Source organism: Tursiops truncatus, chromosome 16 (assembly GCF_011762595.2).
Source record: "Tursiops truncatus isolate mTurTru1 chromosome 16, mTurTru1.mat.Y, whole genome shotgun sequence".
Lineage (NCBI taxonomy): Eukaryota > Metazoa > Chordata > Mammalia > Artiodactyla > Delphinidae > Tursiops > Tursiops truncatus.
In genome coordinates, this window is record NC_047049.1 from 64062045 (window position 1) to 64075943 (window position 13899).

Genomic DNA, 13899 nt, shown 5'->3' on the forward strand with positions numbered 1-13899 from the left:
ATTTTAACAGAATCAGTAGGAGTATAGAAATAATTTATGCCCTTTATTTTAACTTATCGTTATGAATTCCTAGTGTCTATTATCTTTTCATTTTTATTGGCAGAAAAATGGAGTTTCTTGGCATAAATCTTTCTTCTATAACCTCTCTTTTTATTTCTTTCCTCAGGACCTAAAATCTCCAAATCAGAGGGATGAAATTGCAGGTGCCCGGGCCTCATTGAAGGAGAACTCCCCCATATTGCATTCAATTTGTTCAGCTTGTTTGGAACATTCTGATGTCGCTTCCCTCAAAGCCAGCAAGGACACAGTTTGTGAAGAAATTCAGAATGCCCTCAATGTAATTTCAAATGCTTCGCAAGGCATCCAGAATGTGTTAGTCCCACCAGAACCTCAGGCAGCAACCCTGGGAAGTGCCCTTGATGAGCTTGAGGTAAGTTGAGAGAAAATTAAAATGTGATTTGATGCACCAATATGAAAATTAATAGATAGGTGTTCTCAGATCCTTGGGTTGGAGTTCAGAGTATGAGTAAATAAAAATCCAGTGACCTAATCAGTCTCTATCATTGTCTGTGTTTTCCAAAGAATTGAATAGCAGGACACTATTCCATCAGTAAACTTCTGATTCCTTTACATCTCTGCCAAGGAAGCCAATGCATTTAAATTGGAATTGTTAATTACATTGAAATGATGACTTTATTTTACACAGATCAATTTATGAAATGTAGGATTTATTCATTCCACAAATACTTATTTTTGGCGCTGTTCTTTATGCTTGGGATACAATTGAGTGCTGCTCTCTTGAACTCCTCACATTTTAGTTTGGACTAGGGTGGCTAGTGAATATTAAGGCTAAATTTTGTAAGTAGAGCCAACCGGATTTGACAGAATGGTTGTGGGGTGTAAGTGAAAAGGGAAGAGTCATGGCTGGTGTTGCAGGTTAGCTCCTCTAGAAGCACACACTGGACAGAATTTGGGATACAAGGTGTTATTAGGAATCAACATGTGTGAGGGGAGAGGAAGGGAGCAGGACTGAGCAGAGGAAGAAGTCTACCTGTGAGCCAGACCCACAAAGCCACCAATGAGTAGGGAGCTCTGGAGAGAGTGGTAACCTCAAGAAATAGCCAGGCCCAGGCCTCTTTCAATCACTGGAAGCAGGTCACCCTACCCTGGGAAGGGTCTTACCTGCAGGCAGGGGGGCTGGGGATAAGCCCTCTGCAGCTGCTGCAGACCCTGAAGGAACTGACAGCTGGGGGGCCATCTGCTGGCCTCACCTTCCACAGGTAGGCAGCAAGTCCTGCCTGGAAGGGGGATGTGGGCAGTAAACCTCTGTGTCTACCACAGATAATTACAAGGTTTTTTGTTGTTTGTTTTTTGGCTTGAGCAACTGGATGGATTAAGTTTTTATCAACTATGATGGGGAAGACTGTGGGTGAAGCCATTTTTGAGAGGAAGATCAGCAACTCAATTTTCAACATGTTGAGTTGAGAGATTTGTTAGACATTCCAGTATGATGTCAAAGATCATTGGTTATCCAAGTCAGATAAGTACTTGCTTAATGGAAGACAACACGGTGTAATGCTTAAAGATAAGGGATCAGGAGCCCAAATGCCTGAGTTCCTATCCCAGGTCTGGTGGATACTGCCCTTGTGACCTTAAGCAAGCTATTTTATTGAACTCTCAGTTTTCTTACCTATAAATTGAGGATAATAATAGGACCTATATCTTAGTGTTGTCTGCGTCAGTGAATTAATAATACATGTAAAAATGCTCATAGCAGTGACTGGCACATAGTAAGTGCTCAATAAATCTTAGCTTTCATTATTAGTTGTGGAGGTGACTATTTGGCAGAAGATTCTTCCATAATCAAGAAATCAACACAATTAAAATTACTAAAGTTTTACTGATAACTTAAAAAAATAAACACATAACCTATAATTCCTATATGTTCTTAACATTATTACTGTCACAATAAACTTATTAGATATCTAATTCATTTAAGTTTAGAATAGCCTTTCCATATGTTTTTCCTTTAGTTACATGTCTTAAACAGATTTCTTCATTTCTAACCTAACATTATTAAATTCCTAATTTTTGGCATCAGTGAAAAAATCTGTTAACTTCCTAATTATTAGCATTTATGTGAAAATCTTAGGACCTATTTGTCTAAGGTAGAAAATTAGTGGTGATTCTTTAATAATACCCCATCATGTAAATGTTTGCCCTGTGTAATGGGTACTCAGTAAACTTGTCTATTAGATGAGCATTCTGTCTTCACAATAAGATTGAAAACACACTGTGGGCAAGATTATGTTTCTAACTAATTTTATACCAGTGATACTAGCAGAACATTAGGTCCCCCATACATTAATATGTAACATTTCTTGATAGCTAAACACTTAACATAAATTTATCACTTAATTGTTACAGTGTCCATATAAGATATGTTTTTTTCTTGTTTGTTTGTTTTACAGAAAATAAAACTGAGACTTATGTATGCTTTTTAACTTGCTCAAGTCAGAAGGCTAGTGAGTGGTAGTAACCAGGATGTGAATCTAGTATGTCTGACTCTAGAAGATATTTCCAACTTCTGTATTATACTGAATTCTCACAGGTAGAGCTTAATGTGGTTAATCAAAATTCAACAAAACTTGTTCTACGATTCTTAGTTTATTGGAACTATCAGAGAAATTATATATGTAACCCAGTCCAAAAGATGGCATAACTTTTTAGTGAAAAATTATTTTTTGGGTACCTGGGTTATTTAAGTAGAAGTAGTCTGTGTATGAGGAGTGACTAGTATTGTGAGGTGAAATTTGCAAGAGTGGGTAGATGGGATTGTGTATCACTTTTTTCATAGTACTAAATAGAATTGTATCAGGTGATGCTTGTATAAGAGGTCCAGTTTATCTCAGACACCTTTTTCTATATTCTTAGGATTTTAGAAGAAGATAGAATATTTTGAAGTTGTCTTCCTTCAGGGACTTCTCTTTTCTCACTTTAGTTGAAAGTGGCTGCTGCAGACAAGAAATGGCAGTGGTTGGAGAGGAGGAGAAAGTGTGTGTCTGTGTGTGTCTTTGTGTGTCTGCGTGTGTGTATGGGTGTAGTTTTGATGGGAGTGGGCATAGGCATAGTGATAGAGTCTTCCCTTTTGTAAGATAAGTTGCTACCTCCCTTCTTCTTATCAAGGCAGGAGGGAGTTTCAAAGATATTATCCAGAAATCCCAATACTGTCTCAACAACCTTTGAAATTCAGTTCCAGTCAAAGTTAGGGATAGAAAGCTGGTACAAAATGCCTGAATTTTGCATACATTTTTATATCCAAGTTACAATAGCTTCTGAGGTTGTCTGAACTAGATAAAGCAGAATTTATTGAGCATATAGCCTTTTTAAATGATTTTGTAAATTAAATGGTTGCACTTTTCTTTACTTACAGGAAGCTTATTGGTACAGGATCCAAAATAACCTTTGCTCTATCTTGCTTCTGCAAATATAATACTATGAAATAAACTGATGTAGTAAATACTCTGTTGGGAGTAAGTCTCATTAAATGTTATAGTGTAGAAATGTATCAGAGCACTTACTCAACAACTACCAAGCTGAAGCATCATTAAATCTTTCATTCTGGTCCATGTCTGATTGTTGAAATGAAACCTGAGATTTATTGTTGGAGAAAATAGAAGTTGAATTAGAACACTGTATGGGCTAAATCAATTTCTTTATTGGAAAAGCTAATGTGAATTTTAGAGTGTTCTTTCGCATTTGTGACTGAATGAGAGTTGAGAAGTGTCCCAACTATGGATTAACAGAATTATGAAAATATCTTTAAGTAAGAAACTTTGCCAGTGAAAATTGCTTTGAAACTCCAAGTCTACTAAGGTATATTTGCTCTTGTTTGGAAGGAAAACACAGCTTTCATAATCGTAGTCCACAGAATTATCCAGATCCTCTTGTGATAATGATGATAATAACAAAGGAGTTTTGTAGTATTTTGTCATTTTCAAAGAGCTGTCATGTTTATTTCTTATCTTCTTTTTATATATTCATTTATGGTCATCATTCATATATTCCTTTATTCAGTGTTGTATCCCCAACACCTAGAACAATGCTCTATACATAGTAAATGCTAGGTAAATATCGATGAATGAATGAATGAAGGAAAGAATGAATATAGGAATGGTGCCTATCGTTTTGCAACAATGGAGTGAAGAGCATTTTCCCTTTACCCGTGTTTTTTCTCCTTTCTCCAACTTGTAGTGTACGTACTGGGGGTTTGTATTCTACTTTATCTAACTTTTAACTGGGATGCAAATTTAAAGTGAGGGAAACCACAAGGAAAATATCTGAGTGATATGCTGCTCGGATACCTTTCTGTGATAAGGGAGCACAAAGAGAAAAAAAAAATCTTTTCTCAGTGGCTATCTAGCCTTAGTTTAGGTTCCCTGTAACTGCCAATCTATGCTGCCTTTTACTAAGAGTAATAGTTTTGAGGTATGCAGTCCTTATATTCTTCTGTTTTCACCTGAAGGAGAAAACAGGACCTCTATTAATCAAATTAGCATTTAGGAGGTAAAGGAAAATAGGCATCAGTGATATCTAGAAGCAATTTAATATGAAAAAATGGTTTGGTTTTTAGAAATATAGTGAATTAGAAAAACTAAAAATAATGGATACAATATTTTTAACTACATGGATAATCTGATAGGTGAATTAGGGAAATTTGTTGGGGCTAGCCAGGTACAAAGAGCACAAATCCAAACTAGCATGCCAGCACTAGCATTGTGCTAGGCGATGGGGAATTTGTTTTTCATTATTGCCTGTAGCTTGGATTTTGGAAGAACATGAACTGAGGACAGAAGACAAAGCTTGTCAGCTGGAAAGTCACATGAGACCCTTACATGAATCTGAGAATCCTTTTATTTGACCACCTCATTGGATAAACAAGAAAAACACTAGCCTCTATAGCAAGAGATAGTAGGAAAACTTGGCTGGCTTAAATTGGCCATGGGTAGGTCAGAAAAATGTACAGAACATCTTGGAAATTTTCTAACTATAAGTCTGTTCTCATCTGGACTTTGGGTCAAAAGTCATATTATCTGTGTAGCCTCTAAGACTTTAACTGAAAATTTAAAATTGTCCTGTCTTGGCAATATCTCCAAGTAACTGCCAGAAGTAAATTCAAATTCTCTCTACACCATACACTAAGTCCACAAAAAATTCTCATACAACTCCAAGGATAATAAGTTCTCACAAGACACACAAATAAGCAAGCCAACATGAATGAAATTTTGTAGAAAGAGCAAACTGTAGAATCAGATCTGCAAATACTGCAGATGTTGAAACAGTAAGATATTAGATGTAAATTAGTATGCTTAATATATATTATTTCCTCATCTACTCAGTAGAGTATGAGGAGTATGATGAAGGAAGAAAAGACTATCAAAATTGACCAGGCAGAACTATCTAAAATGAAAAACAATTGTGAAAAATCCAATGGTTAGGCAAAACAGGAGGTTAGATAGCAAATTAATGATCTGAAAGATGTGTTTGAAGAGGTTACTTGCAATGCACCACAGAGGCACAAAATAAGATTTTTTTGTAAAAGCAGTTAAGATACATGGAGAATGGTGTGACGAGTTCTAAAATATTCTGATATAAGATACAGAAGAAGAAAAGCATAAAAATATACTAAGAATTTCCTGGAACTAATGGAAGATACCAGTCTCCATAGCTAAAAAATCTAGTAATTCCCAAGCAAGATATATAGAAAGATACCCACATCTACACATATTGTAATGAAACTGAAGAACAACAAAGGCAAAAAGAATATTTTAAAAAGGAAATAGGGATAGCTTTATTCTCAGCAAGATGGCAGAATAGGAGGCTCCCGACTCTTCCCTCTACCCATAAACACGCTGAATAAACAACTACACATGTATCAGTTGCCTCTGAAATCCAGAAACGAGTTGAGCAATTCCTCCATGTTGGTCAACTAAGAAAATGCCCACCTCAAAACAGTTAGTTAAAAACTGAGGTACACTCTCACCATAAACTCCATTCTTAACACAGCATCATACAGTTGAGGGGGATCCCCCATCTCCCAGCTTCTCCTTGAGGAGAAAAGGTTTTGATACATATCTAACACCCCAACTTTTATGGCTGCTACCAGAGGGACTGTCTACTAGCTTGCCTATCTTTGGCAGCTGACAGGGCCCTATATTTGCTAGTCCCTTGGGACCATAGAGAACAAAGAGGTAGTTTTCAAGCAATTCCTATAGCTTTTTCCCCTGGCTCAGTTCAGAATGAGCAGGCAATAAAGCCCAGCTTCCAGCTTCTTCTTGGAAGGGGTTAGAATGCACATTTACCTACTAAATTTTCCAGTTGCTGACCAGGGTCTGACTTCTAACTCAGCTGTCCTTGGGAGCTGATGGGACAGGCAATCACTAGTCTCCGAGGCATTTGAACCTGTGTGTGGGCACTTCCCATGGCTTTTCCTCTGGCTAGCTCCAGTTAAGTAACCGAGTCACCATCTTCTTCTTGGAAGGAGTTGGACTACACATCTAGTACAGTAGACTTCTCTGACTACTGCCTGAAGATCTAGCTTCTCACTCACCTGCCTCTGGGAGCTGATGGAGCCATGCATTCTCTAGTTTCCTGGGGTCTACACAGAACAAAGTGGCAGTTTTGAATGAGCGGAGCCTCTTCCTACAACTCCTTTCCCAGGCTTGCTCCAGCAGTAAAGCCCAGCTACTAGTGTCTCCCTGGAAGGGGTTATGCTGCACATCTAGTGTCACAACTTTTCAAGTTAGACTAGCAAAAACATTTGAGAAGCATCTGGAGTAGCTGGATGGGCTGATTATTGGGGTTCATCACCCACTTGAGGCCAGTGTCTCAACTGGGAGAGGTGGCTGTTTTATCTAACGCACAGAAAAACACAGAGAGAGTCAAGAAAAAACAGGGAAATATGTTCCAAATAAAAGAACAAACTAACACTCCAGAAATGGACCCTAATAAAATAGAGATATGTGATTTACCCAACAGATAATTCAAAATAATGAACAGGAAGGTGCTCATTGAGGTCAGGAGAGCAATTTATGAACAAAGTAAGAATTTTAACAAAGACAAAATGTTAAAAAATAATCATAGAGCTGAATAATACAATTGAATGGGAAAAAAAAATCAATAGATGGAGTTTAGCTCAGACTAGATCAAACAGAGGAAAGAAAGGATCAGTAAACTCAAAGACAAGTCAGTGGAAATCATACAGTCAGAGGAGCAAGGAAAAAAAAGAAAGAGTGAAATCAGCTTAAGAAACTTATGCATATGTGTATTATCATGTGGATATGTATGCATTATAAGAGTTCCAGAAGAAGAGAAAAGAAGGGAGCAGAAAGCTTATTCAAAGAAATAATGTTTGGAAATTTTCCAAACCAAGGAAGAAAATAGACATCATCCAGGAAGTCTAAAAAACACCAAAAACAAAACAAAACAAAAAAACCTGGAGAGACCCACACCAAGACACATTATAATCAAATTGTCAAACTTAATGACTAAGAGAAATTTGAAAGCAGCAAGAGAAAAATGACTTGCTACATACATGGGGACCCTCCCTTCCCCCATAAGATTATCAATGTATTTTTCAGCAGAAACTATGCAGGCCAGTGACGAATGTGGTGATATATTCAAAGTGCTGAAAGAAAAAATCTGCCAACCAACAATGCAGTGCCTGGCAAACTGTCATTCAAAAATGAAGGGAAGGTAAAGGCTTTCTCAGACAATCAAAAGCTGAAGGAGTTCATCACCCGTATTCCTACCTTACAAGAAATGCTAAAGGGAGTTCTTTAAGTTGAGATGACACAACAATATGAGAGAATAAAAAGTATGGAACTCATTGGGAAAGGTATTACTATAGACAAAAAAAATCAGCTGATACCCTTATGGGAATTCCTTTGTATGTTAATTTTTGTTTTTCTGTTGCTGCTTTTAATGTTTTTTCTTTGAATTTAATTTTTGTTAGTTTGATTAATATGTTTCTAGGTGATTTTCTCCTTGGGTTTATCCTGTATGGGACTCTCTGTGCTTCCTGGACTTGGGTGACTACTTCCTTTCCCATGTTAGGGAATCTCTTCAAATATTTTCTCAGACCCTTTCTTTTTCTCTTCTTCTGGGACCCCTATAATTCGAATGTTGGTGCGTTTAGTGTTGTCCCAGAGGTCTCTGAGATTGTCTTCAATTCTTTTCATTCGTTTTTCTTTATTCTGCTCCTTGGCAGTTATTTCCACCATTTTGTCTTCCAGCTCACTTATTCATTCTTCTGCCTCAGTTCTTCTGTTTTTGATTCCTTCTAGTGTATTTTTCATTCCAATTATTGTGGTGTTCATCTCTGTTTGTTCTTTAGTTCTTCTAGATCTTTGCTTAACATTTCTTGTATTTTCTCAATCTGTGCCTCCATTCTATTTCTGAGATTTGGATCATCTTTACTATCATTACTCTGAATTCTTTTTCAGGTAGATTGCCTATTTCCTCTTCATTTATTTTGTCTTGTAGGATTTTACCTTGCTCCTTCATCTGTGACATATTTTTTGCTGTCTCTTTTTTTTTGATGAGTGGGATTGTGTTCCTGTTTTACTGGTTGTTTGGCCTGAGGCTTCCAACAGTGGAGCTGGTACATGGTTCGCTTCGGGGTTCCTCCAATCTCCTTGGGCGTCGCGGTCCCCCACCAGTGTCCGGCAGGCACCCTAGTTGTGGGGAGATGCAAAGTCCACCTCTTCCCACACTGCCATCTTGACTCCGCCCCCATACTCATTAAATTTAATAAATATTTGTTAAATCTAGTCTGTGTGAGGCATTGTGCTAGGTACTGGCTTAATACTAACGCCTTATATTTGCAGTAGTTAGCATGTTTATCTGCACATTTTATTATTAGGACCAGATTGCCTTGTAGAGCAAATAGTTTAGAAATTATTATGTCCTTTGTAAAGCAGCAAACTGCTCTTCCATTAAGCTGTATAACTTGTCTATGTTCAAGAGAAACAAGAATTAGAAGACTTATAACTTGAGCTTGTTTCTCATGACCACCTCCCCCTAGTAATTGCCCTTTCCAAGTAAGACCTCTTGTGAAAAATGATGGCCAGTGCTGGAATTCAATTAGATCTTGAGTTTAATACATTTGTTTATGTATCTTCCTTTCCCTAGCAGATGATGAGTTTTGTGAGTAGAGGAATGATGTCTTATTAATATTTATATTCCCCACTGCTTAGCACAGTGCCAGGGATGTAGTAATTGCTTAATAAATATTTTTTGAAAAGATCATGAATTGCTGACATTTGAGAACCTGGTGAGAAATTTTAATGCATCTAATAAATATTTGTCCAATAAGAGAAGGATAAAATCTCTTACATCTTGATGATTAAAAAGAAAGGATTGAGTGCCTTGTAAATAAAATATGTGGATAATAATGATTTCTAGAACTTGTTTGCTCTTGGCCTCTTGGGGCTATTAAATACATGCTGTACATGATATTACAGAGAATGTTCAACTCATGATCCATAAATTTGATATCAAACTTAGAGATACCTTCTAGGTGGCTAGATAAAATCATGATTTTATTTTACTTTTCCAAAATTTGAAAAAGGTAAAGCTGAAATCTAGAGCAGAGTTTTAAAACAAGTTCTTATGTAGTATTTATATAATATCATGAGTTTCATGTCAGCCATTTGATCATCAATATTTATTAGGTAACTGTTCTGTATTCCCACATTGTCATATGCTTCATAGAACTAGAAAAGAAATAAAAGAAATAGTCTCTGATTCTAATAATTGCATGCCTATTTAGGAGATGAGAATAACATAAAGCAAACTACTAGAGTTCAACACAACACTCTTCCTTCAGATCCTCACTCATGGGTCATAAGTTGGGTTCTCTAGGGAAACTACTCTGGAATGAAATCTAGCACTAGGTAGTGTTAGTTTCATGTTAATTACGGATTGCCCTAGTGGGAAATAAGAATGGGAAAAATCAGGGAGGAAAAATAAATATGGGAGGTGATAAAGAGACTTATGTAATAGGAGTGGAAAATTCACACTTAATATTGGTTGGAATTCAACTTAGGAAAGTTGGTTTAAGGCATATTATAGAAGACCTCAAAATAGAGCAGTTTTTGTTTTTATTTATTATTTGTTGACCACCCTGGACAAAAATGGACAGTTTGCAACTTGATTTGGTGTATAGGACTTTATATACAACTAACACACACCTTTCAAATATCTATGGAACATTCACAAAAATGGATCAAAAGAAAAAAGAAAAATTCAATAAATTCTGCAAAGTAGAAAAGAGTCAACAAATGAATGGCATTAGGAAAATGTGTCTTTTTTTTTTTTAGCCTAAATTTTACAAATCTGACTTTTTCTATTTTATTCTCTGTAAAGATTTCTTTTGGTAATTAAGATTACTGTTAATTTTTAAAATTACTTAATTTCTGTTTTTATCTTTATTAACTCCTGCTTTCTAATTCCTGAGTTAAATTTGCCATTCTTTTATATACTGAGTACATTTATTTAGTTTATTTTTAGTCTTCTTCATTTTTTTTTCTTAATGTCTTAAATTTATTTATGATGTCATTTTTTCCTCTGGACACCTTATATTTGAGTAACAGTATATACCTTATATTTGGTAACAGTATAGGTTTTATTTTGGAAAAATTTTTGGATTTTTTTTTTTTGGAAAACTTTAGGGATTTTCTTTGTAGCTTAATTCATGGTGTTTTTTTTGAAAGTTGCCTATTTGAAAAAAATGTGTATTCTGTTTTTGTTCATAGAAAATTCTAAAAAAATAACTTTCTGGAACTTCTTAATTGTAATAAATGAATTATCTTCATTTTTACTCTTGTCTCTACCTCATTTATTAGAGTTGAAGTCTCCCACATTACAGTGGATTTCCATTTTCTCTTTGTATTTTTAGTGGCATTTTGTTCCATACATTTACTTATTTTTTATTTTTATTATTATGTTAAATTGAAATATAGTTGACATACAATATTATATCAGTTTCAGGTTTGCTACATAGTGATTTGACATTTGCATACATTATGAAATGATCACCATGATTAGTCTAGTAACCATCTGTCCCATTACAAAATTATTACAATATTATTGAATGTATTCATTATGCTGTATATCATGTCCCTGTGGCTTACTTATTTTATACCTGAGGTTTTTACTTCTTAATCATCTTCACCTATTCCCTCCACCTTCCCCCACCCTCCCCTCTGGCAACCACCCATGTGTTCTTTATATCTGTTTTTGTTTTGTTTTTTAGATTCCACATATAATTGAGATCATATGGCATTTGTCTTTCTCTGACTTCTTTCACTTAGCATAATACCTTCTAGATCCATTCATGTTGATGCAAATGGCTGATGTGATTGTTTTTTTAATGGCTGAGTAATATTCCATTGTATGTATGAACCATATCTCCTTTTTCTTTTTACATTTTTTTATTGAAGTGTAATTGATTTACACTATTATGTTAGTTTCAGGTGTAAGCATAGCGATTCAGATTATACTCCATTATAGGTTATTTCAAGATAATGGTTAATTCCCTGTGCTATACAGTATAACCTTATTGCTTATCTATTTTATACCTAGCAGTTTGTATCTTTGCTGCAAATGGCAGTATTTCATTCTTTTTTTTTTTAATGGCAGAGTAACATTCCATTATATATATATATATATATATATTTTTATATATATATATATATTTATATATGTACCACATCTTCTTCTTCTTCCAGTTGTCTGTTGATGGGCACTTGGGTTGCTTTCATGTCTTGGCTATAATAAATAATGCTGCTATGAACGTTGAGGTGCATGTATCTTTTCGAATGAGTGTTTTCTTTTTTCCAGATATATAACCAGGAATGGAATTGCTGAATCATATGGTAGTTCTATTTTTAGTTTTTTGAGGAAACTCCATACTGTTTTCCATCATGACTGCACCAATTTACATTCCCACCAACAGAGTATGAGAACTCCCTTTTCTCCACATCCTATACAACATTTTTTATTTGTAGACTTTTGATTATAGACATTCTGACAGGTGTGAGGTGATATTTCATTGTGGTTTTGATACACATTTCTCTAATAATTTGTGATGTTGAGCATCTTGTCATGTGCCTGTTAGCCATTTATATGTCTTCTTTGGTCTATTTAGGTCTTATGCCCATTTTTTGATTGGCTTGTTTGTTATTATTATTTTTTTTATTGAGTTGTATGAGCTGTTTGTGTATTTTGGGTGTTAACCTCTTGCCAGTCATATCATTTGCAAATATTTTCTCGTATTCAATAGGTTGTCTTTTTGTGCTGTTGATGGTTTTCTTTGCTGTGCACAAGCTTTTAAGTTTGATGTAGTCCCATTTGTATATTTTTGCTTTTATTTCTTTTGTCTTAGGAGACTGATTCAAGAAATTATTGCTATGATTTATGTCAGTGTTTTGCCTATGTTCACTTCTAGGAGTTTTATGGAAACCAGTCTTCCATTTAGGTCTTTAAACCATTTTGAATTTCTTTTTGTATATGGCTTGTAATGGAATGTTCTAATCTCACCATTTTACCTGTGGCTGTCCAGCATTCCCAGCACTCTTGCTGAAGAGACTGTCTTTTTTTTTTCCATTGTATATTCTTGCCTCCTTTGTTGTAGATTAATTGACCATAGGTGCGTGGGTTTAATTTCTGTGCTCTCTATTCTGTTCCATTGATCTATAAATCTGTTTTTGTGACAATACCATAGCACAGGTTGTAGGCTTTTGATTTGTGGTTATCATAGGGTTCATTTTTGTTGACCCGTACTTATATCTACTTGATTTAAACTGATAGTCACTTAAGTTCCAACATATCTAAAAGATCTACATCTTGGGAATTCCCTGGCAGTCCACTGGTTAGGACTCTGCACTCTCACTGCTGAGGGCCTGGGTTCGATCCCTGTTTGCGGAACTAAGATCCCATAAGCTGTGTGGCATGCCCCCCCCAAAAAAGTACATTTTTTATTCCCTTCCCCCAGATTTTGTGGTTTTGATGTCATATTTTACATCTTCCTGCTTATCCCTTTACTGTTTATTATAGTTATAGTTGTTTTTACATTTTTTTGTCTTTTAATATATGTACTGGCTTATTTAAGTGACCTTCAATCCTTACTATATATTTGCCTTTCCTAGTTGGATTTTCCCTTTCCTATAGATTCTTCTTTTTCTTTTTAGAGAAGACCCTTCAACATTTCTTTTAGGATAGGTATAGTATTGCTGAACTCTTTTAGTTTTGTCTGAGAAGTTGTCTTTCCTTCTATTCCACATGATAATCTTGCTGGGTAGAGTATCCTTGGTTGCAGGTTTTTCCCTTTTGGCATTTTGAATATATCATGCCACTCCTTTCTGGCCTGCAAATCTTCTGCAGAGAAATCAGCTGATAGCTTTATGGGGATTCCCTTGTATATGACTGTTTATCTCTTGCTTCCTTTAGAATTCTCCGTTTATCTTTAACTTTTGCCATTTTAATTATGATATGTCTTGGTGTTGGTCTGTTTGGGTTCATCTTGTTTGGGACCCTCTGTGCTTCCTGTACCTGGATATCCTTATTCTTCTTTCAATTTGGGAAAATTTTAAGCCACAATTTCTTCATATACATTTTCTGTTCCCTTCTCTCTCTCTCTTCTCCTTCTGGAACATTTATAATGCAAATGTTGGCACATTCGATGTTATCTTAGAGATCTTGTATGTTGTGCTTTTTTTTTTTTTTTTTGGTCTTTCCTTCTGCAGTTCTGATTAAGTGATTTCCAATATTCTACCTTCTAGATCACTTATGTGTCCTTTTGTGTCATTTAGTCTGCTACTTATTTCTTCTAGAGTT

At 35.5% G+C, this 13899-nt stretch overlaps 1 protein-coding gene across 1 annotated transcript in view; it reads left to right on the top strand.

The window, feature by feature from the left end:
• The window catches only part of CTNNA3 (catenin alpha 3), a 486398-nt gene that overhangs the window by 436654 nt on the left and 35845 nt on the right, over positions 1-13899 (top strand). Inside the window, exon 7 of the mRNA XM_073793552.1 lies at positions 167-430. Coding sequence (XP_073649653.1) covers positions 167-430 — 264 coding nt within the window. The remainder of the gene's footprint in view (positions 1-166; positions 431-13899) is intronic.